Here is a 24,863-nt window from a genome sequence, read left to right on the forward strand (position 1 = left end):
CAACTTATTTTTTTTTTTACTTCCGTTAAGAAAGAATTATACATAAAAAAAAAAATTGAAATTTGTAATCAGAAGCCTAAAATAAATGAGCGAATTTGACTGAACTCCATTTAACTAAAAGTGGTTGTTCCTTAAAGAACGAATATTTTTTGAAAAAAAGTTTCGGAAGCTATCATAATGACTGGAAGTTATGTAAGTAATTCAATGAGTTATGAAACAAATATATGGAATTTTAATGTTACATATGCCAAACTCCTACATATTTTGAACAAATGAGGAACTAAACTTCTAATTTACAAACAAAAATAGTAAAATTGAAAATTCTAAAGAGTACACTGAAAAGCAGAAGTCTCATTGTAAACTAAGTTGAAGTACGGAGAAAAATGATTGGATGAGGAAAAAGTGACAATTTTCCTAGTGTTATCCTGGAGATTAACGATAAAGTAACTTGTAATTTGATTTTATTAAAGATATAATAAATTATGTTATGTAATATGATGAAAAATTTCTTTGTTTATTTTTTTACTAGAACATGAATTTTTAAAAGTAAATATTTTGTAAAATATTATAAAATAATAATAGTGAGTGAGACTACATTGCAGGATCTTGTGTTTGGTTCTTGATGTTAAATGTTCCTTGACTCATGATTATTTAAGAAAATAATATAATTTCACTTGACCATAAGATTTTATCTTAACTCATTAAATGGCCAAGGTACCCTCTTTAGGGTTATGCTTACCCAGGGTTTCCCAGTTGTGAATAAGGTGACAGATCTTGAAATAAATTTTCTATCATTTCTATTTCTAATTTCTACCAAATTATGGATTTTAGGAAACCAGAGCCTCTGGGCTACTCCCCCTTCCTCCCTTCATAAATATGTACTTTATAAAATTCATAATTTCAATGTAATTTTTGACTCATAAATTATTTGTTAGTGACATCAGATCAAATCCATTCCTTAGGATGAATTTGTAATTATTTTCAGTGAGTGATATTGGATAATGAAATTGATATCAGGTAATTAAAATAAATCAGGTTTTAAAGATTTTTATTATATCAGATATTTTAAGTGCTAAATGCCAGTGGTTAGACACAGACAGGTAAAATATAACAACATATGGGTTAGGTAAACCAATTATAATATATAAATGTCTATACTCTTCTATTTTATATTAATACACTGATACTGTTTGAGTTTGTCATAACTGCTCATAAATAAATTTAATGTAATACTTATATTATGGATCATCAGATTTCTAAATTTCCATTAGTTCATGTTTTATTAATACATTTTATTTACATATATTTATTGCATGCAGTTTATTTACTTTTAACACATATTTACACTAAACAAGATTAGAAATATGAAACAAGTTTTGTAAAGTAGGAAGTCGAGACTAGTTGAAATGTAACAAGAGTTAGATACTTATTCACAATAGTAAATAGGCTTTATTCAAAATTTTTATCTTAATAATATCGTAGTATAATATTTGGTACATGATTTTTTGTTTAATTAACAGTATTTTACTGATTCTTATTGTTCTAATTAAAGCTTTATTACATTTGTTATAATCAATTTAAATTTTATGTTCTTACCATGTTTTACTTAAATTTGATTCAAGATGAAAATTTAAGAAGAAAATATAGAATTATAAGTTTAGTAAGAGACTATTTACATAAACGAAGAGCAACTTTGACATTGATTATTCATTGACATCAAAATATGCTATTGAAAAATACATATACATACACCAAGATTCAAAACAAAAACAATAGTTTTATGCCATATGTCAACTTTTTTTACACTCCATTGTAGTTTGATCAATTAAATTGTCACTATGTTTATTATATAGTATCACACAGTACACTTCATGTACAGTTTTTATGATTAACCTACTATTTTGTAATGGTAAAAATAATGTGATCTTATAAATAATTTTTAATATATTATCTGTATTGCTATATTTAGTTTATTCATTACAGTTTTTATTTGATAAACAAGGAAAAAGAGCTTAAGAGACATGAAAAGGTGGAACAAGATTTTATGTAATAACAAAAGAAATCATAATTATTAATTTTAGTTCAATTGTGTTCTATGTTGTTCCTTCTATTATTATTTAAAATAACACTATGATTTACATTAACATTTTTGCTACTGTTTGAAAATGGAATCAACCTCTTCCGTTGTTCTCAGTTAGTTGCTTAAATTCAATAATTCCAAGTTCTTTTTCCTTGAATATTCAGAAATTTGAATTTGATATACTCTGCCTTTAATTTTCTAATTAGTTTTGTATATTTTAGATTACTATTACTGTTCTAAGGATTAATTTGCTTAAAAACAATGTAATGAAACAAAAATGTGACTTCAAAATACATAAATTGTCAAGTTGCCAAGTACAGATTTATAGTTTGCTATTAGTGTGAAACAGAAATGTAGTTTTTTAGTACAAGAATAGTTCAAAGTCATCAGAAGTGTGACTACAAGACCAAATTTAGTATTTAACCTTAAGCCTTTGTTGCTTTTTTAAGACTGTTGTCCGCAACTCTAATATTCGATTGTCTTGTAGCAATTAATTTTCATTATGCCATTTGGCAAAAAACTTTGTAACTTAACAATAATAAAAATTGAGCAAAAAATTATATTAAATTCACAACAAAAACATTTTAATAACATAATAAATTTTATGACAAAATCATTTTACTAATTGGATTGGGTCATAACATTTCAAAATATTTATTTATATCTTAATTTATTACCTTAATCTAAATTCTAAATATAATCTAATTAATAATTATTAATAAATAAGAGTTTTTTAACTGCAGTTTTATTGCTGCATATTAAAAATATATAGACACTAGAGTTTATTAATTTAAAAACTGATAGGTTGCCTAGATGTTAAGTGAATTAATAATAATGCTTTCGTAAATGAAGAAAAAATGGTTTGGTGTATTACGTATTAATTGCCTAGAGGTAACTATTAAAATCATATCATGATGGTTATATAATGATATATTTATACATATTTCATTTTTTATATAATATATTCCAAATTATTTTTTAAACACATACATACATATATAGAAGGAAAATACTGAAAATAACATCTATATTTTATGACTTTTTTTTTAGTTGACTTATTTACAATGAAAATGGCATACTACATTATTCACTAATCAAACTTTACATGATGTCAATATTGTTTGTCATCGTAAACTTTAGTTTGGAATATTTGTATCTTCATTAATATTATAAATGTATTCTATTGTTATACCCCTTTTACCCATTTATTTCAACAAGACTACTTAGTGTGGCCAAGAGTTATGTTTTGAAATTTAAAATATAATTAAATTAATCACAACTTTGATTATTATGATACTGTAAATAAATCAATCCGATAATCATAAAGTACTGTTCTGGATATGCCCTAATTCATATTTTAATTACAATTATTTGACAAGCTATTAAATAGTAATAATAAAATATTTGATAATTAACAATGTAGGCCTAAGAGGATATTATACAAAATACTGATAAATGTTTAACAATGTTGATAACATTTTCCAGCCCATTTATATCGGAATAAAACAACAGGCATCTTAGGCCTGGATTGACATCAATGAAAGATTAGGCTAGGCCATTTTAGACATTGCTGGCCATTACACACAAACTAAACACATCATGATTTTTTTTTAGAACAAGAATAAAATTATATTCTTACATATGATATACAACAACAAGAAACACTGAATCTTTGACACATAACACCTATTGTAACACAAACATCAATTCCATTTACAAATATTTATATAATATGGTAACATTTAATTTTTCAATAAACTGGGAGCTCTCATATTTTGTTTAGCTTAAGTTTACTCTTTTCACAACAGATATCTATACATTTTGGAAAATTGTAAACAAAGAAATGTTGTTTCAAAAACTTGGTTTTATCTCAGAATGCGAAATAACTAGTTCCTTCATCAGTATTCCATCTATTTCAATATTTTTGTAAATAAATGTGTTTTTTTTAATCACTTATAATGCTGTCTATTCTGATAAAAATACATGTTATAAACATGTAGAAGGGGTTTTAAGTGGGCCTTTTAAAAATATATGTATTTATAATTTTAATGAATCATAGTAAAAAAAAAAAGTACCAAAATCTTTTCTGAAAAATTATTTATTTAGTGTAGGAAATAATTTAGTGTAAAAGGAAATAATTACTATATTATATTATTATTATTAATGATAAATTATCATTTTTCATTCTGATAGAAAAGTTATTAAAAATGTGTTAAATCATTCATAAACTAATAGTGAGATAGGAAATATCCTATAAAATAATTATTTAATAACAATTGATAACTGATGATGTTTGATAACTTTCTTTGAACCATCACCCAAATAAATCAGGTTTATTTGTGTTCTTAAAGAAAAAAGAATTGTTCAATAGTATATTCTGGTAAAATATTAGTTATTGATGGTACTCTGTACATTTAATACTTTATTTATTAATTTTCAATTGGCAAAACTGATAAAATAAATGTGTCTTATTATATTATTTATATTTTCAAAAAGTACCCATTTAACTCATTTTGAATTTATTTTATAGTTATTGCAATAGGAACATAAAAAATATGAAACATTAACAATATGAAACAGACAATAAGGGCTTTTGGCTTGGCTTAATATCAAGACTTTAACAGTCTACTGAAATAATACTTTACAAACTTCTAATACCCATTTGAAGTTTTAGTTAAAAAATTTAAAGAGTATCTGTAATATGGCATATTCATAAAATTCAATCTTTTTAATTATTTAAAATAAAACAATAATTGAATAAATTCATGTTTAATAAAATTTCAACTTTTAACAGTTTCTTGGCCTCCTTCTTTGATGCATTCCTATGTACTACTTAATTATTATTTGTACTTATATACAAATAATAATTAAAATTTAATGTTATTTGAAATTTGTGAATTAAATAATATATAATTTGAAAACTGATAAGTGAGTAAAATACCCATGTGCAACCACCTGTGACTTATGGAAGGGCACAATCAGTACTGGGTTAGATTGGACTCAATACAAACATAAATTATCACAGTTCCTTTCATAGAACTTCGACAACTTGATGATAATGGGAAACATCAAATATTTGATTATTGGTTATCACTAATTAATCATGGATAATTGTTACCACTAATAATTGAATTATGTGATACATTTAACATTATACTAAATGAGGCACAGAGCCCTAATTGCAAATAAAGACTGATTGGCTGTCAAAGAATAATAATATTAAAATAAAAATTATTTCAGTTTGATAATTTCAAATAATATTTACTCTATTTTTAAATTATGTAAATAGTCAATATACAAGGGTAATAGTATTTTACATTTCTACTTTACCCAGCTTATGTCTTATAAACCAGGAAAGAAATTTGGTTTCTGAATATATCTCATTGGACAAGTTTACAATAAATCAAATGTGAAAATACACGTAAAGAGGAAATATTTCTATTAAATTATAAACCTTTACTTATTAACATGATCAAACAGAATAAGATCCATTATGTAATAATGTGCCAGAATATACTACTGATGTTTTAACTTAATTGATATCTATAATAATCAAATCCAAGATAAGTATAACAAATGCTTACTCCGGCAATTTTGTAAGAAAATTAAATCTTTGATTTATGTTTCAAATGATTGGCACCTTCATTTCTAATTCATAATTTTAAGTTCTACTGCTTCATTTACGTTCAGTCAGGTGTGAGCTTTAACATTCAAATTAAATGCTATACATTTTTATTTAATATTTTAAATAAATCCGAATTTTCAAAAAATATTTTAAATACAACTATATAGTAATTTGAAAGGTTATCTTTATGTTTCTAAGTTTAATTAACACATTAATCAAAGTCAGTTTAAAGAAAAAATTGAAGACTAATTAAAATCTTTCTATTAAATTAGTAAGATAAATTGGTTAATTTCTTTGGATTAACCTCTTTGATATGAAATATTATAAAATTTTCACATAATACTTTGGTCTGCTCAATTTGGCCTTTTAAAATGACCTACCTACATATGCTTTTGAATTTTTATGGTCATAATTTTAGATTTCTAGGATTATAAATTAAGTAAAGCAAGGCTCAATATTATAGAATAATCATTCCCCATTCATAGCTCACAACATAACTAAGTTCAGTTATTACTTCAGATTGTCTTTTTGAGATAGTCTCATGACAACAGTATTACAGATTGTCACATACACCATGAAATAAAAAAAAAAATTGTTATAATATAAAGAAACCATATAAATGTAATTATATAAATATTATAACATATAAAATTACTTTCTAATATATTAAAGATAATAATAATTTATCAATTCTTCTTAATTTATTAGATTTCAAAGTATAAGAATATTTTGGACAAGAATCACAATAGTTATCAACTGTGTATTTAAAGATTTTTAACAAAAGATTATCTATTGCAACTCGAATAATATTAAATGCAACATCAGTTGCTCAGTCACAGTCTCGTTGAATTAAAAAATAGGTTTAAGTAATGATATGCAATCATTAAAAGAAATTCAGTTCTACAAAAATATTTTACCCCTATTGCAATGTATCACTTGAAGGCACTAAAATAATGGAATAATTATGAATATTAATTTAATGTTTTTCTTTAATCATGGTTCTATTTAAACATTATTGTTTACATACTAAGATTCCTATCCATTATGCCAGTGAAAAACTTTATTGCAAATTTTATGATTGTAAGAAATGAAAAATTAGTGCTCCTTCAGCTACAATATTAATGTTTAATTTTTTTTTCTTTTAGTATTTCTTATGTTAAGAAAATTAAGGAAGATAAATATTTGAAATGAAATAGCATAAAATGATTGATTACATCCACATTTTTTTAGGAATAAGGACAGTTCTAGTCTACATTAAATGTCAGCTGTAAAATGTCTATTTTACAGGAACTGGATAGTTGTTTAAAAAAAAAAGATTTGTTAAAAACATATTTAACAAAACATAAACTCTTTATCAAGTGTTTCAAAACATAGATAATTTAAAAAATATTATAATGTTTGATTTGGTTTTAAATAATAGTTACATGTTAATCAATATCAAATCTATCTACTCCTTTTTTTTTATTCTTCACTTTTCCAGATCTCTTGGAATGGCAGATGTGGGAATATGCATTTATCTTTTCCCTTTGTTATAGATACATTTATGGTTTCAAATCAACATTTAATAAATTTTAATTGTATTTTTAATAATTTAATTAGAATAAATATAAAATAAAATAATGTTGGAATTTTTCCATTTAATACCGTTGGCCAAATGCATCTTAGAAACCTTCTATCAAGACAGTTTTACAGTTTGAAAAGTTATTCCTTAAAGGATTTGTTAGTATTATTAACTCTGATTCCTTAAGATACATTTTATTGTTAAAATGTGACATAAAAGTAACTAAGTATTCTAACCTTAAATGTGTAATCAACTTTTCTTTAAATTTTAAATAAATTTAAAATTAGTTTAAACAGAATTATTTTATTTATTTATTTGAAAATAAAAGAAATTATTTTCAAAACAAAATATTGCCTATAAAATTTATATATCTCTATTGATCAACAATTACGTTGTAAAATAATAATAAAAATTAACTTTCATATATTGTTTTCTGATTAAGGATTAATTTACATCAATGAACTGTATGAAATATTTTCTTGCATTAAAAATGCCTTTTCTGCAGCTAGATTAATAAAAATTCTCTAATTTCAATAAAAGTAATTGGTTTAATTCTATAACAGCTAATCATTCTTAATCAGGAAGTTAATCGGGTACAATACTACAATCCTTTTATCAGAGAGTCTCCTAACCCAATACAGTAAAACCTGTCATGATTAATTTGTTAACAAAGATTTAAAAGTAACTACTTTATTTTTCATTTAAAAAACAACACAAAGAGATTAATCATTCACAGCCAATGCGGAATCACATCCTATATTGAAGAATACTCCCTATATATAAACTACAAATAACATGAAATATTTTATTTAATTAAGTTGGACTGAAGTTTTGAAAGAGTAATTTATTATTCCCGACAAATACATTTTTAAAAATTTAATATACCATAAATAACAGCAGTCGACAATTTATATTTTAAAATAACTTTTCTCATTAGATAAACTAGAACTGCCATGCTTCATAAGAATTATTTAGAATAAATTTTAATCAACCATTTTAATATACAATAAATTATTTTAAAATTATTCATGATTAAAAGCTTATATTACATGCAATTGACTTTTTTTTTCTTTTTTTTTGTACAAATGCAAAAATACATTTTTGTATACATTACATTATTAAATTCTTTTTACATTGATAAAGGCTTTGGTGTCTACCTCAGTTCTGCTAAGATGGAGCTAATCCATAAACATAATATACATACTTTAATTGAAACTGATGGCAACACTAATTAATAGATGTTTTCGGTGGAAGTAAAACATTTCTGATGCATACTATTTTTTTTCCTAAGCTATTATTGGTAGAAGGCAAGGAGGATTAATGAAGAAGCCCTTAGAGGTTGATGTTTTTCAATTCTGCTTCTACTTGATGTTGAGTCCTTCCTTTATTTAGAGACTTAAGATCTTCCAGAAAATAGCTGATACTGTAAAATTGTGTAAATATTTAAGTAGCAGAAGTAATCAATAGAGCATATTATTAAAGAAATATCAATATTTATCTTTTTTTTTTTTTTTTTGCTGTTTTTAAAACTTAATGAATCTTTTTTTCTGTAGAAAACAAAGATTGTCAAGTAAATATGGTATAAAATATTTACAGTAGTAATTAAATTATAATAAATTAAATTTAATATTACATGAATTTCAATAGATGCTGTAATTATACGAATTGTTCAAGTATTCACTATATTAAAAGTATATTATATATAAATACATGAACAAAATTATCAAAGGGGCCACAAACAGGAAAGGATGGATAAACCAAATATGTTGAAAATTTATCTCTTGCAGGTTTTTACGTGTATGTACAATTTTTATTTATGCGTAAACTACATGAAAAGGATGAACTGCAGGTATCAGTTATGAAGAAAATATAATATTTGATTGTTTCATGATCTAAAATAAATTAATTATTTAATCATAGAGTTGCTATAATCTCTTGTTTTTTTGTTTTTTTTTAAATATTTAAAATATTTCAATATCATGCAAATGCCTAGATAGTGGGCCAAAGAAAGATATTGAAAAGATAATTACTAAAGTTTAAGAGGTCTCAAATAGCTTTACAATGTGTGGAGAGCCATATATGAATTTGCACCAAACTGCATGTAAGTTTATGAAAGCATCAAATCGCTACTTTTTAAAGAGCTTAAATCTAATTTATTGTCTATCTGCCTAAAAGAAAAAAATATGCAATTTTTTGTAATCAAATGCCTTTTATCTATGTTAGAAATAGTAAATATCTAGGGTAGTGAATAATGAAAACATTAAAAAAAAAAAGGATAATTAGAGAAAACAATAAAAGAGGAAATGAAAGTCCAAAAATGATGATTGGACAAACCCTCTGAGCTTTTCAATATATATATATCTTAATATTATGGAGATATGTTTATAATGATAGGTACTAAACTGCACTTGTAGAATCTTTTGGAAAAGATTGATTTCAAGGGGAACACAGCAACTAGGACATTTCCATCAGTAATAAGAAAATGGCACGGGAAGAACTGGAAAACACTGCCAGAATTCATCATGAACATATTCTTCGAAGGAACAAACCTTCTTCTTGAACATATTATTCAAAGGAACAAACCTTTTGAGGAAACGTTGACAAGTTCAGATGTTCACTAACATAAGAAGTTTAAAAATTCATCAATTTTGTCTTCTCTTAAAACTCAAGATGATATTACCATACTCATCTTTCAATCTTTCCTTTTTTCCTGATTTTTTTCAGGATAATATAAATATTATTAATATATATCAAAAGTACTGTGATATATAACATACAAAACTATGTGCTGATTTGCACTTACCAATTATCAGACAGCACATAAGGGACACTTTATCAACGATTTGGTAATATTCTACAGTCTACAAAGCAATAAGACTGATTCAGCAACAGTTCATATCCTGAATAAAATGGAGATAAAAAACAGGTGCTGCTGGGTACTGTTTATTACCCATATCTGACATGTCACTGTTTTTCACATGGACCTAAAATTTGCTGAGTTTTGTTAACATTGTGACCGATAAAAATCAAGAGTTAAAGTTACAAAAAAATTAATAAATATATAAATTGAATGATTAATAGGCATTTCATCCTCTTTTATTTATTGCAGGATTTTATTCAGTGTATTATTGCTTTAATAAGATTTCGAATAAATTTTTTGAAAATATTTTCATTTAGTTTGGTCAGAACCTTGGTTAAAAGGATTGTAGTAAAGTCTGGTGATTCATCTTGACAACTTTTTCAAGAAAAGAATAACCTCTTACCTCTAAATAACTCTTCCAAAATCAAATAGAACTGTTTTGATTTTTAATAATTAAAATCATTTTGAGTACAAGGTATATTTTTATTGAATAGCCTAGGCAAATAATTCAAAAACTGAATAGATAATGTACTAGATAGATTTGATGACCCTAAATGAAATATTTTTATGGTTGAAATATTCTATTTTCTTTCAAAACTTTTTACAGCACAAAATCATATAACTAATGCCATGAAAGCGGGCTTAACCAAAGGAGATAATATTAGTATCATTTGATAAGGATAATGGTGATAGCTAAATGAAGGTGTTTATATGATGAGGCCCAATTGTCTGAAAAATCATTAAATTAAAATATCTTTTTAAAGGCAATCTTATAAATCTTTTTTAAAAATTATAATGATAATAATATGGTAAATCAAATAATAAATCTAAATATTCATTTGAAGGAAATCTGAATGGGTCTTGGAAGAGACCAAGTTATTTTTTTAAACTCTTTTTTTTTTGCCTGATTTTGGCTTATAGTTTAATAGTTTGATAAAACATTCGGCTGCTTCCCTCCAGGTTTTAAGAACCAACAAGTGTTTTTCATTTTTACAGTTTGGTCCAGAATTAACACTATTACAAAATATAAAAACCATTAAAAGTTACAAAACATTTCTAACCCCCTCATCAAAAAGTGTTTTTACGCTTTATTTAACTGATTTTGTCTGTTTAATGTTTAACTAGAAATATGATGAATGAAAAACAATCTTTCAGGAATTATTTAGAAAACAATTAGTTCATCAGCAATTATAAAATAAATACATGAAAAATTATTTTATAAATGTTTTTTGGTTCAAAAAGTATCATAATAATTGATCAGTAACCAAACTGACTCAATTAGTCTGACAACTTTAATTAATAATTTAAACTAAAATTCCTTGAGTAACCATAAAGGTTCCCATTTTATTTGTATTTTCTGATGTAGAATAATCTATTCTAAACTCCATTCCCTGCTGATGGCATCAATTTAATTTGCAAAGAGAACATTGACAAAGGCATTCCGCAATTTATATCCTATTGACTTCAAAATGGTAAATACAATGAAGTATACATTCTAAAAACACATTAAATATGAATTGAACCTGTAAATATTCAGTGTATGTTTTACTTTTTAAAAATTTATTCTATTCTGAATCAATGATTAAGTGAAACTTTATGGTGTAAATTATTTTTAAACTTGGTTATTATACCCTGTTTAATGTAACACATCAATTGTATTTAAGGGGTTTTCAACAGCTTAGGTAACTAAAATGGGTTTCAAAAGGATGGCAGTGTTCATGGAAAGAATAAATTGAGAATTACATGCAGGATTAGAAAAAGGGTTAAGTCATAAGATCCATGTTTGATCTTTGAATGGTTCATAGTAATTACTCTACTTTCCAAAAATACTTCATTTAACTCATAATGGGGTTTCAAACTTGGGTGGACAAAATAATTTAAAAATCTTATTTCCTTACTATACTGATTTTATTCACTCCAATGTCCCCCAGGATAGTTTCTGACACTGGGAGACTCAAGACTAGCACTGCTTGGTGACAGAAGTGTCTGAAACAACTAAAGCTACTAATTACTAGCTATATATTTCAAACATTTTAATTTGAAGATATATAGTTAAGCTCTAATGCTGATCCATCAAAGCAAATAGGTAAGCGAATAATTTATGGTGTAAATATGGCTGGTGTCTACTAAGAAATAAAAGTTGATGGAATTAAGCTGTGAAAGTTAAAAAAGATAAACAAATTTGCATTTTTTAAATTTTCTATTAATGTATACATTCAAGTAAAATATTCAATAAATTTAAATTATTTAGTTACTATTATATGATGACATCACAGAGATCTAAAAAATTCATAAAAGATATTATTTATGATCTGTATTATTTTTTTTTTCACAGAAGTTGGTTGATATTATAGCAGTGGTAATATTTTAAGTAAAACACCAATACATTTTCCTACATAATGACTACTGAAAATTAGTCAAATCACTGAATGTTGATAGAATATTTACAGGTTTTGTCAATCTCTGACTGCAGATGATTTTCACTTTGATTTTCAATTGTAATTACCATTTCGATGCTAATTTTCAAACTTGAAATTACAATTAATTAAAACCTTATCTAAAATAAGAAGCAAAGCCAAGTGAAGCACTTATATATATACGAACATTTATAGGAAATAAGATAGCCAACTGGGTTCACTTAATCTTTTCAAGTCAGTTGGATAAGAAAATTAATGGATACTCCTCTTTTATAAAGTTAACTAAAAGCTCTCTCGCTCAAAGATTAAGGGAAGTACAGTCAAGAAACAAGGCAAAGCTATGGAACTACTTCGGAATCCATCACAACAGGGTAAGAAAGCATTTTGGACTTTCTACTAATAATTAAATGCTTAAAAAATAAGAGTAAATTGTTAAGGATCAAGAATACAATTTTTCAAATCAAGAATTAAAATTTTTAAAACCGTGGTTCTAAATTATAATTTTAGCAATACATTGCATCTCTGGTTTCATGGATTCAAAAAGTAATTGAATTATTTTTTTAAAAAGTCAAGATAAAAATTTATAGTTTATTGGCATCTAATTTTATTGATTCAACAATGTATTTTTTAATTAACACACAATTGGATTCATCTTTTATTATTTAAAATTTTTAAAACTAGAATTTAAAATCAATACTGATGGTGCGAACCATTATTTTAAATTCGGATACTTAGTGTTTGTTACTATTTTTATTGATATTTTTCATAGTATTAATGGTTGAAATTTTATACTACAGTCAATTTTCAAATTAATTTACAGATGTAGCACATACCTTTTAGAAACTTATTTGATTTTTGTTATTATGAAATTTTTACTTTCAGTTACATATATGAAATATTTAGTAAGGGAAAGTATGAAAAATTGAGAAATCCAGTTTTTAGTGGAAATAATACAAGTTTTGAGGTCCCTTGAGTCTAAATAACCAAGGCTTGCAAAATGATTAGTGTGTGTGAACAACCTAGCTCAAAAATGAAGTCGTGGGAAATTTAAGTTACATACTTACAAGCCTAGAAAATGACAGCTACTTTTCCTCTAAAATCAATCAATCAGAAGTTGTACATACTTTATAGAATCGATTTTTCACTTCTTTTTTTTCGATTTTCTAAAAATCGGCACAAATGATTCAGATTAAACATTGTGAATCAATAAGAAATTAAGTGGTCTATAATATCAGTTAGGTTTTATCCTCACTGAAATAGTTTAAAAAGGTTTAAATGCCGAATTTTCAGAAAATCTTCCTTTAAAGAACCTTAAATTTTGTTAATTTGAAAAATAAACAGTTGTCATTGTTAGCAATATGAATAAATAAAGGAAGAAACAGGAAAAAATTGATACATCTGATTCGAATGAGAAAAGCCAACACCACAAGATATTTTCCAATTGTAAGAGCTTGCTTGCGACTTTGTTATACTGTTGCATTCTTGGTAGGAAAAAAGTTAATATTCATAATTTACATTTCAAGAACCCTAAATGTGTATTTTAATAGCAATAAAAGAATAAAAATGTTTTATTCAAATTTTCCCCTATTACTGTCATAGATTTTTATAAAGAAATCACTAAAAATAGTGATAACTTTAACGCAAGGCCTGATTTAAACCCATAGACCTATTCAGAACTATAATACGGTACAGTTTTATAAAAAAAAATGTATTTATAATTTGGTAATCCTTTCCAACCAAGTATAAGGATTGACTTGATAGGATGTTATATATTACCATTATTTTGAGATATTGAATGGAATTGGAAGCATTTCTTTAGTTTCAGGCAATTGGGAGCATTTCATTCTTAGTACTAGCAGTACTACTTTATCTCATGAACAAGCTGAAATGGAAGACTGTGACCAGCCTAAAAATTACTTTAATAATTTATAAAACATTAACAAGTATAGAAAACTTTGGGTAGCTCTGTACTCGATAGGTCTCTGGCCTTTCGCTAGGATATACAGCAAATACTTGTAATAGCTACTCTCTGGACTATAAGCGAATACCTTGTAGAGAGTAGAATCTGTTTCTGTAAGGACCTAAAGCAAATAACTTTAGGACTGGTTTTTCCCTAAATAACCATAAGTGAATACCTTATGAAATGGAGTTACCATCCAGCAGGGATTTACAGCTAATAACCGTAAACCTTGACGATCTCCCTGTAGATTCACCTCCTATCCAGCTTGCCTCACCTATTAAACATATATTGTCGAGGCCTTTTGATGTAGAGTACCTCATCTCTTAAATTGACTCCAGGACTAATTACAGACAGTATCTCAACCAAGCATAAAAATTATTTCAAAATGTAGTTCCCACCCATTTCATTTATGTTGCATAGTTTTCTGTTTAGTGTCTTTACATTTTTTGAAATGTTAAAATAATAGTTCTATGTTTGCACTAATTCGTTTTGTGTTTTTCTCGTTTTATTATTATAATGTATTAAATAAATACAATTTTACTTAATTATTGAAAAAATGAATCGGAAGATTACTCTTTACTAAAAGATACTTAAGAAAAACTGGTTCTGAATAAACATAATTATTGGAAACTATTGGTTTAATTTTATTTTTTTAATGATTAAATAATACTGATAAAGTTCTTTTAGATATGATACTTTTTATATTTATTGAAAATATAGTTGATGGATTGAATAAAGAAAAAGAGAATTAATGTATGTATAAATAGTTGACCGTAAAACTTAAATATAAGAAGATGGTCAGGGTTGCGGTAAATAAAGGAACAAATAGTTCATAACTATTTTAATGTCAGACGTTTCGCCCCACTTTGCAGGGCTGTTCAAAGTGAAATGTTGAACAGGACCTTGACTTCGCAAGAAGATGGTCAGGGTTGCGGTAAAAAAAGGAACAAATAGTTTATAACTATTTTAATGTCAGACATTTCACCCCACTTTGCAGGGCTGTTCAAAGCGAAAGGTTGAACAGGACCTTTCACAACTACCTTTCGCTTTGAACAGCCCTGATGAAACCCTGCAAAGTGGGGCAAAACGTCAGACATTAAAATATTTATAAACTATTTGTCCCTTTTTTGACCGCAGCCCTGACCATCTTCTTATATTTAAGAGAATTAATACTTTTTATTAAAAATTTGTATTCTTGATGTTTATGAATTTAAAAATTTGCTTTATCAACCACTATTTAAATTTTTTTTAAAAAATAATTAACTGTTTGTGTCTCATAGTTATTAGGCCCATATGTGATGGATAAAAGAAGCAGAAAAGGGAGGGTTTTTCAAAGGGCAGTTTAAATATAAAATAATGTTAACTAACTACAAACATAAATGGTTCAATAGAACATAAAACTTCATGATCTAATTATACAGATCTACAGCACATTTATTTACTCTACAAAGTATTCAAAGGATGAGCAGGAGAATTGGACAAATTATTTTTATATTTATTTAAAATAAAATGGAAACTAGTTTTATATATTCACAATTTCAAAATTACCTTTCCAATGAAGCAAAAACATCAATAAATACAAGGTTGATTTCCACTGCAAACCAGGAAGCAAACCACATTCATGCAGGAAGCACACATTTTAAAACAGGTGAGGGAACAAATGAACATATATGGATTGCTTTGGAATAAAGTTTTATGCTTATTAAATAATATCATTAATATTTCAAATCATCTATGTACCAAGGTATATCATACAAACAACAAGTATATTTATAAACATACATTATCATTATTGAATTATTCACAATTTATTAGCTGTTAAAAAACATAAATTGTATAAAAAGTGAATTTTAGTTGAATAGAAAAGTTTTTGGGTAGAAAAAGACTTTGCTCTTACCATTGGTGAATATTTGCTTGCAATCCTCACATATCATATGACAAACCAATTGCCCAACGAGTTCTCCATTTTTGCATCTTGGATTTTAAAAAATTTATTACCTTAAAGAAGTTATCAATAGATTCAGAACTTGATAACTTTTGGCAGTTAATTGGAAAAATTATTTGTATTTTATAGTTTTAACAGCACTAGGCAGCTATGGTCTACATCAATCCCAATGCTATTTTTAAGGCAGCAACAGCTAAATCATCATGAAGATCCATTGCAGAACAGCCTATCTTTAATTAAACCACATATTTACTCAAACGATTGGAAAACAATTTGTCTAATGGGATTGCCATGTGTATGGATACACCATTTGTTCATTGTTGCTTTCACATATCATACTTAACAAACATTTGATAGGTTGTTTCACAGTTTTAAAATGACAGTGACTAATTTGTCTAGATCCATTGATTACAGCTGTTTATGGTCAGGAGATGGACAATTACATATATATCTTCCCCTCAAGCAGACTCTCCACACCTCGGGGTATTTAACATCCTGAAAAACCATAACACAATTTCCAATTAAGGTTTAGAGTTATCATGCTTATACCCGGTTGGTGTGTCTTGTATCTGAGTATCATGATCCTTATATCAAGTACACAAGGGAAATGAGCACAGCCTGGAAAATACTCCTATTAGTGGTCACCCTTCCACTTTCTACCTCTCTTGGTGTTGCTTAACTTTGATTACCTATTACAAGTGCCTTCGCTCAGTCTACCCAGCCTCATATGTATCATTTTGCCTAAACATGAGTGGACTGAGAAAGGTAGATGCCTCAGCTGTAAATTTACTAAAAATATTTGGCCTGTAATTTTTATTGTTTACAGAATTAAAACCTCCTGGTCATCAATGTTATGAAAATATTTGTAATGTCCCTCCATGGCCAGAGAGATCAAGCATGTAAGGTTATGATGGCAGTCCTGAATGTGTAGGTTGTGGTTCTAAAAGTGTTTTAGTATTGTTGTAATTCATGGAGATTATAATTAAATAGTTTATTATATTATCCATGACCTAAATTGTATACAGTTAACAATAAATGTTTATTTCTTAAAGAAAAATATAATCAAAATTCCAACCAACATTTGGTTTCTTTTAACATTAAAGCTTCTGGGATATCCCATGGTGTTCCTTTCTGTAATAGTGTTCTGATTATAAAAAAAACTATGTCGGAACATTTATTCTGTTGCGAGGAAGTTATTGCATTTCTAACATTTTGGTACCAGTTCTTTAGAGATTAGATATTGATGAGTCAATCTTGAATAATGTAACCCAAATGGAATCAATCCTTTGAGCCTTAAAATTTGAGGTACTTAATTGTTGCTCTATTTATTATATTTTCTTAATTTTGATTGAAGAATTTCATCCCACATTTATCTACTATTTTTGTTGTATTTTTTTATTGAGATAATGTCTTATTTAATCTAGTATGATTTGGGCCACATACCACAAGTGCATATGTAGCTGTTTTGTCTTGAAACTCGGTCCCCAAAATTCTTACATGGCTCAGTATTTATATCTTTTAAATTTTCTTGATAAATCTCTTAATCCTTTTAATGTAATCATGTATTTTTATTCATTATTTTTGACATTATACATATTTTGTTAATGTTTAGTAAAAACTAATTTTTACTTTCGAAGGATGTTGAGATTAATTTGTTTTAATATTTATGTATTTCTGAGGTATAGTGTGACTCCTAACCCTTTTTGTATATAATTTCTACCATATAGCAAGTACTATAGTAATAGTATAGAAGTAGTAACTTCTATACCTATAAGGCTTGGGATGAAAACAGTGTACTTGGCTACAGCTGAAGGATATTTGTAGTGCTAATCTTAGACATTTGGGGCCTCTAGGCGATTTTATCATGAGCACCCCTCTTCCTCCAAAAAAACAAAGTTATTGTATAATACCTCTAATTCAGTTATTTTATTAATAGACAGAAATTAGTTTATCTCAAACACTCGCACAAGACAAACACAATGCACTTGAAAATTAATTTATTTCCAATTTTGGTCTTAAAGAAAAAGTTGTTCTTAATTTACTGTTTCCTGTTGATCCAATGCAGCAGCATAAATTATAAATTATTTTTTGACACCTTTACAAGTCACCCACCTCTAATGTATTTTGCTTGCTGTATTTTGCCCTCACCTCCACACATTTTAGTAGAATTCTTACAGAATGGACACATCAAACCTTAGCTAAGTATTTCACTGTATAGCTTCAAGTACCAATTGTAGAAAAAGGTTGTATTTAATTTGATTTATGTACCACATACCTAATGCAACTTACTAATTCATGTTTTATTTTCTGTTATAGGGGGATCGGAATATGTATTTTGAGATAAAGAGGCATATTCTTGACCTGCATAGTTCTTGAAGATAATATCCCAAAATATCCTAATTAAAAATGCATTATGAAGAAATGCCATATTTTTACTGTTTTTGATATGAAAAATAAAATATCTGTTGTACACTTGCATGATAATACTTCAGTGAACATGGCTACAAATGTTGGCAAGCTGTAAACAGTAGTATAAGGAAAACTGTGATATAGAATAGCATAAAAAAGAAATATCTTTATTCCAGCCTGATATAACCTCTTCCACTAAACTGCAAAATTTATTTTCCTGGTACCTGAAGCACTTGTAATCAAATAATCATTTATTACAAATAATTTAGGGTTTCAGTAATTCATTTTGATAAGGAAACAAAAATATTTTAATTTTTCATTAGTTGTACAAAAATGGATTAATATACTTATTTAATTCTTATTTTTTCATGTTGGTCAACTTTTCAAGAGTGTTCATCCATCTTCTAGATCTTTATACTTATTATCATTTTCTGTGCTAAATTTTATTAACTTATACATTGAATGTTAAATTTTATACAGGAATAGTGGAAAGTCCCATTTTAAGAGTGGTTTTAATCAATCTCTCTCCTCTCTCTTTTTGTTTTAGAAATATTTTTTTTAATACACTTTGAGTCAGAAATTTTCAAAACCCAGCCTTATTACAAATATACATAAGGATATCCACCATTAATAATTTCAGCTTCATAGCCATTGTTGTATTTGTGATACAGTGGTCAATAAGTTAGTAAGTGAGTGGTATCTACTATTTTTATATGTTTAGATAAAGATAAAACTATGACTATACTCTTCCGAGAGATGTACAGTTTTCGAGTTATGCCACAATTTGTTTTGGTTTAAGTAATTTTTTTTACATTAAATGTTAATTTTTTGAAATCCAGCCTTAATGCATATCTTCAGCATAAGGGGATCCACCATTAATAATTTCAACTTAATAGGTTTTGTCATTTTTGAGATATAGTCATCAGTAAGGAAGTGAGTGAGTGGCCTGTTTTTATTATACAGATTAAATAATTTATATTTGTCTTCGTATATTTCAATGAGCATAAAAATATTGAATTTATAAATAATAAAAGCCAAATTTTAGTTTTAATTTAAATAATCTTACCTGTTATCAATGTGTCATTATTGTAACATTAATTTAATAAAAATCTCAATAGTTAGACCTGCTTATTCCTAAATTCCTCATCCCACTTATTAACATTCATTGAAGAAATTAAATCATGTATAAAAAGTAATTACTTCAAATAATTACTTAATAAAAAATATATATATTTCAAATTTAATAACAAATACTATAAACTGCTGAATGTATTAACAATGGGTGAAAGATTATGTAGTCGGTTTGGAAGATGACTGTCACAGCTCAAAATTCATTTCTATGTTTTCACTATGAAATGACTGCAATTTGTCTATATTTTATGTGGAAGAGAGTTACAAGTAATTCTTACTGTGCCATCAAACAAGGGCATTCGTTGTGAAAAGCTAAAAATGAATTTTGAGTTATGAAAGTTTTCTTCCAAACTGATGGTATGTAATATCAAATGGAAGTTTTTGAATAGATAAATTAGACAATAAACCAATAGTGACAAAAAAAATCTGCAGATGATTCACATATAATTGGTAAAAATAATGACGATAATAAGTAATTTTGGAATTAAAACAAGGACTAATTTAGCTGTAGAAAAATATATTGATAATAAAATATGAATGATGAAATTTTAAAAACAAGTAAAGATGAAACAAAGGTTAATAAAAAGAAATTTAATACGTTATATAAATTAAAATTAATACCAAGCATTACAGATACTATGAAAAAAAAAAAGATAATGACAATATTTAATTCAGTTTATATGATAATAATCAGCATAGAAATTATACTATGAACACGAGATATAAAATAGTTACTTAAAACAACAAAGTTATTATGTTCAAAATAAAAGTAAGCAATACCCAAACAAACATAATATAGGAGGAATGACACATTTGAAAAATAGGCAGAAAAAACTTAAAACTAGCTTTTAAAATCCCTCAAAACATGAAAAAATCAGCTTTAGCAAAACACTCAATAATAATAAAATATTTGACTTTAACAGCAAAACAATTTTAAACTAACCAACTATCAATAAAATCCGGTAACATGTTGAATCTATTTACCTATATTTAAAAAAAATGGGATAAAATAATAAGGTCAAGGTGGATTCAGTAGTACTATCATATATACATTTGTAAATATGGACAGTCCTCCTATGCGTCACCTTATTTTACGTCTTTTTGAATTTATGTTGTTAGCCAATTTCCACCAGAAACTGTTTTATATATTGGTCCAGAATATAGGTATACAAGGCCAAAATTAAAAAATGAATTTTCATAGTTTCAAATCTAAATTCCCTACAAAAAAAATTGTAGATAAGGAAACAACAGTGCATGACTGTGTAGATGCATGAAAAAATCAACTTTTCTAAGGTTAGAAAAATAGGTCAAAGAATTGTTATAAATTTTTGTTAAGTTGGATTCAACTTAAGTCACTTTCCTAGGAATGGAAGCTAAAACAAAGATGAGGATTGGATGTACATATAATATGAGGAGAGAAGGCACATTCAATGATATTAGTTAATAAAGAATAAGAATATAAAAAAATAATAGGACTATCTCTTCATCCTTTAAAATAGTACTTCCAATGCAAATAATACGGAAATTATTACATAATGGTGGTTTGTGTACTTAAATTATAACTTAAATTTGGCTTTTCTTGATTATATATTTAATGTTTTTATGTACAATATTAAATATATTAAAACAGATAAGGATTATTCTAATACTAAATAAAATTGAATATAAAATTTATATGTTGAACATTTTAAGAAAAAAAAAATGAAAATATAAGTAAAAGTCTAGAAGATATACAATCAGTCCAAAATATCAATCAACATAAAGAAATAAGGAGTAATAAGAAATAAGTATAAGCACAATTAGGGTCAAATTATATCTTAGAAATAAATAAATAATATAATCTTTTTTTATTTCTAAATGTACAAAAGTCTGAAAATCAAGATGCTTTTTGAATGTGCATCTGTATTATTCATATATAGAATGGCTTTTTTGCAGTACTTTGTGCATATTAGATTATAGTTTTTTTAGGTGACTTTTATCTAATATCACAAATATATTTCTGTGAACCAAACTATTTTGGCTCTGAGAATACTTTGACTAAAAAAAAATGTATTTTAAAGATAAAGAGTCTAATACTTCCCTTTGTTCAGTATAGCTTCAACAGTTTTCAATTCAGTGTGATTTATTGTTAAATAGTTAATATATCACTTATATTATATACTATATAATAAATAGTGATTTATAAAGTTTTGAAATACACAGTGTAGTCCATGATTTGCTTCTCTATTTATGAGTATATGAATTGGTATTCAGATTAATTTCAGAATATATTAAGGCATGTTAAAAAATAATAATAATAAAATAAAATGTACATAAGTATTTTACCAATTCATAAGTTTTTTTTTTTTATTGCTTTGATATTTATAAAAGTCAGGTAAATATTCCTTATAATATTACTCCTTGAATGATTAAAAGTTAAAGATGATAGGTTTAGCATTTCTGAAATTATAAATGTTTCTGATGACTGATCCTTCCATATTTTCCATAAAAATGGTCAGTAACTGGTTTAGTACCTGAAAGGTACTCAAGTAAAAATTGTTTTGTTAATTTATGGCCTGAGAAAATTCAAAATTTGTGTTGAATTGAATGAAATGTATTTTCAATGGTGAGTTTAAATCTAGGCTGGTTCATGAAATGAAATGAGCAAGTTGAATAAGGTTAGTTTTATGAAAAAGGAGAAAAATTAGATAACTCCTATATTATATTAAACTGGTATTTCACATACCTAATACTGCATTCATGGGAAATAATGATAAAAAGGTAAGGATAACAGGTCAGGAAGGAAACAGCAAACTACTATGGCAAATTTTTACCAGATTTCAAGCAATTAAGAACATTGGAAAAGCTTTTGTTAACAATTAAATAAATTTTGTATAAGGCAGCTTCGATTTCAGAAATACTTAAGAACTCAGGCAAATTTCTGTTTGTCAACTGTTGGGAACAATATTGAATAAATCTTAAGGTCCAAGCCCTAATGTGAAAGAGATGTGTCCAGGAAGAGAATTCTTTTAAGAAATTTGTACTCTTAATAGGTCAAACGATAGCTAAGCTTTCCAGATTAAGATTTTTGAACTCATCAAGAAAGTTTGGCTCAGAAGAGTCACTACTAGAAGATTCTACAGGCCATGAGTCCTGAGGCTTTGAAAGCCAATCAGACCCTTTAATCCAAAGCTGGTGGGACACAAGTTCTAAGGCCACACCCTATCTAGATCAGCAGGTACATAACAAGTTGTCAACCCAGGGAAATAATTAGGGAAAGACTGAGTAATGGGAGCCATTCCCATAAGGACTTGACCAAGACATGTTTATATAAAACAGACGCCCTCACCAAGAGAAGCCACTTTACTTTCGAAAATGTACATTTGAAAGAATATCAAATTCAAGATCAGAGAGTGGATACTGCAAAACAGATTCCTTGACGTGAGAAGCAATGGGTGCAGTAGGCAAAGGATTTGTAATTAATTTTAAAACAATAAATACATGATCATTCCTAATTGTATGTACAGAGAGAGACCCAATACACAACCTACCAAAAGCATGAAGTTATGCTGGTACACCCAAAACCTAATTTAATTTATTAGCTAACTGGCTGAATCAAGAAGACCACATACAATAACAAAACTATTAGGAAGGATAAAAAGCTTAACTCTAACTGTAGCAAGAAAAATAGTAGAAGCAAAATACTCACAAGCGACTATGACATTCGACTGAGTTAAGACCATGAAGGAAACGAAGGTAAGGGCTCTTCCAAACCATCCCAGAGATACATTTAATGAAAGAATTTGCTTAGAAGCATCATCTGAGGAAGAGAGAGTTGAATGCCAATTGGGTTAAAATTCAATAGCCTTAGCAGAAGTATCAGGACAAGCTACATAGGACACCTCAGAATGGTCAGAGGTTAAAGCAGAACGATTTAATTAAGTCCCATAAAAATTCAAAAGTGAGTGATGTCTTTTATGAAATTCACAACAGGTATTTTTAGAATTGGACAAAAGAGAAAATTGAATTAGGTTAGTTTTATAAAAACAGAGGAAAATTAGATAATACATATCTTACCTTAAACTGGTAATCCCATACTGCATTCATGGGATATTATAATAGCAAAGTAAGGATAAAGAAAGAAAAAATGAGTAATTCTAATGCAGCTATGTGTTTCCTGGTTGGAGTCTTGAGAAAGACAGACCTCCAGCCTCTAGCAGGGAAAGGCAGTACTTAATATACAAACATAGAACAGTGCGGAGAAAGGCAGGAAATGGCATTTAAATCCCTAACAATTACCAATGGTAATATGAATAGTTAAAAAAAATTATATTACTATAACACATTTTTATATAACAGGACTTAAAATGGTATTTAAATTCTCTTATGTTTAAATAAAATGTATAAATAATGATATATTTACAAAATAATTCAAAGATATCTAATGTGATAAAACTTCTAATCTAATACTATGTTCATTCTAACAAAACTAAAATCTACAATGAAACTAATTCTGTGCAATAATGTTTTTTTTTTCTAATTTATTAGACTAGAGTCTAATTAAGGTTAATGATAGCAGTACTACAATGTCACTAATGATTTAATTTATTAAATAAATTTTGGTATGAAGTGAAAACTAAAATAACTAATTTTTTCTAATGATACAATAAAAGGAAGTAGTAATCTTCAGATTATAGAGAAGAATATAATTCTAATTATTTCTATTTAATTATTATTATTAGCTACATACATTAAGAAGCTTTAGAATGTAGTACAGTGCAATCTCAGTGCCCTGAACTAATTGCTGGAGAGGATATGTTCGGATTACTGAAAAATTCAGATAATGAAAACCACTTACAAAAAAAAAAAATCACTCAATTCATACAAAAGACTTTG

General features: G+C 26.7%; 1 protein-coding gene across 1 annotated transcript in view; it reads right to left on the reverse strand.

The window, feature by feature from the left end:
* Nucleotides 1–1,360: 1,360 nt before the first annotated feature.
* Nucleotides 1,361–24,863, reverse strand: part of bma (SCY1-like protein bma) — a gene marked incomplete at its 5' end in the record, with an annotated part of 221,217 nt that continues 197,714 nt past the window's right edge. Inside the window, one exon of the mRNA XM_067044709.1 lies at nt 1,361–8,689. Within this exon, the coding sequence (XP_066900810.1) occupies nt 8,663–8,689 (27 nt within the window). The remainder of the gene's footprint in view (nt 8,690–24,863) is intronic.

This window comes from Halyomorpha halys, unplaced genomic scaffold (assembly GCF_000696795.3).
Source record: "Halyomorpha halys isolate HHAL.00 unplaced genomic scaffold, Hhal_1.1 Scaffold1166.1, whole genome shotgun sequence".
NCBI lineage: Eukaryota > Metazoa > Arthropoda > Insecta > Hemiptera > Pentatomidae > Halyomorpha > Halyomorpha halys.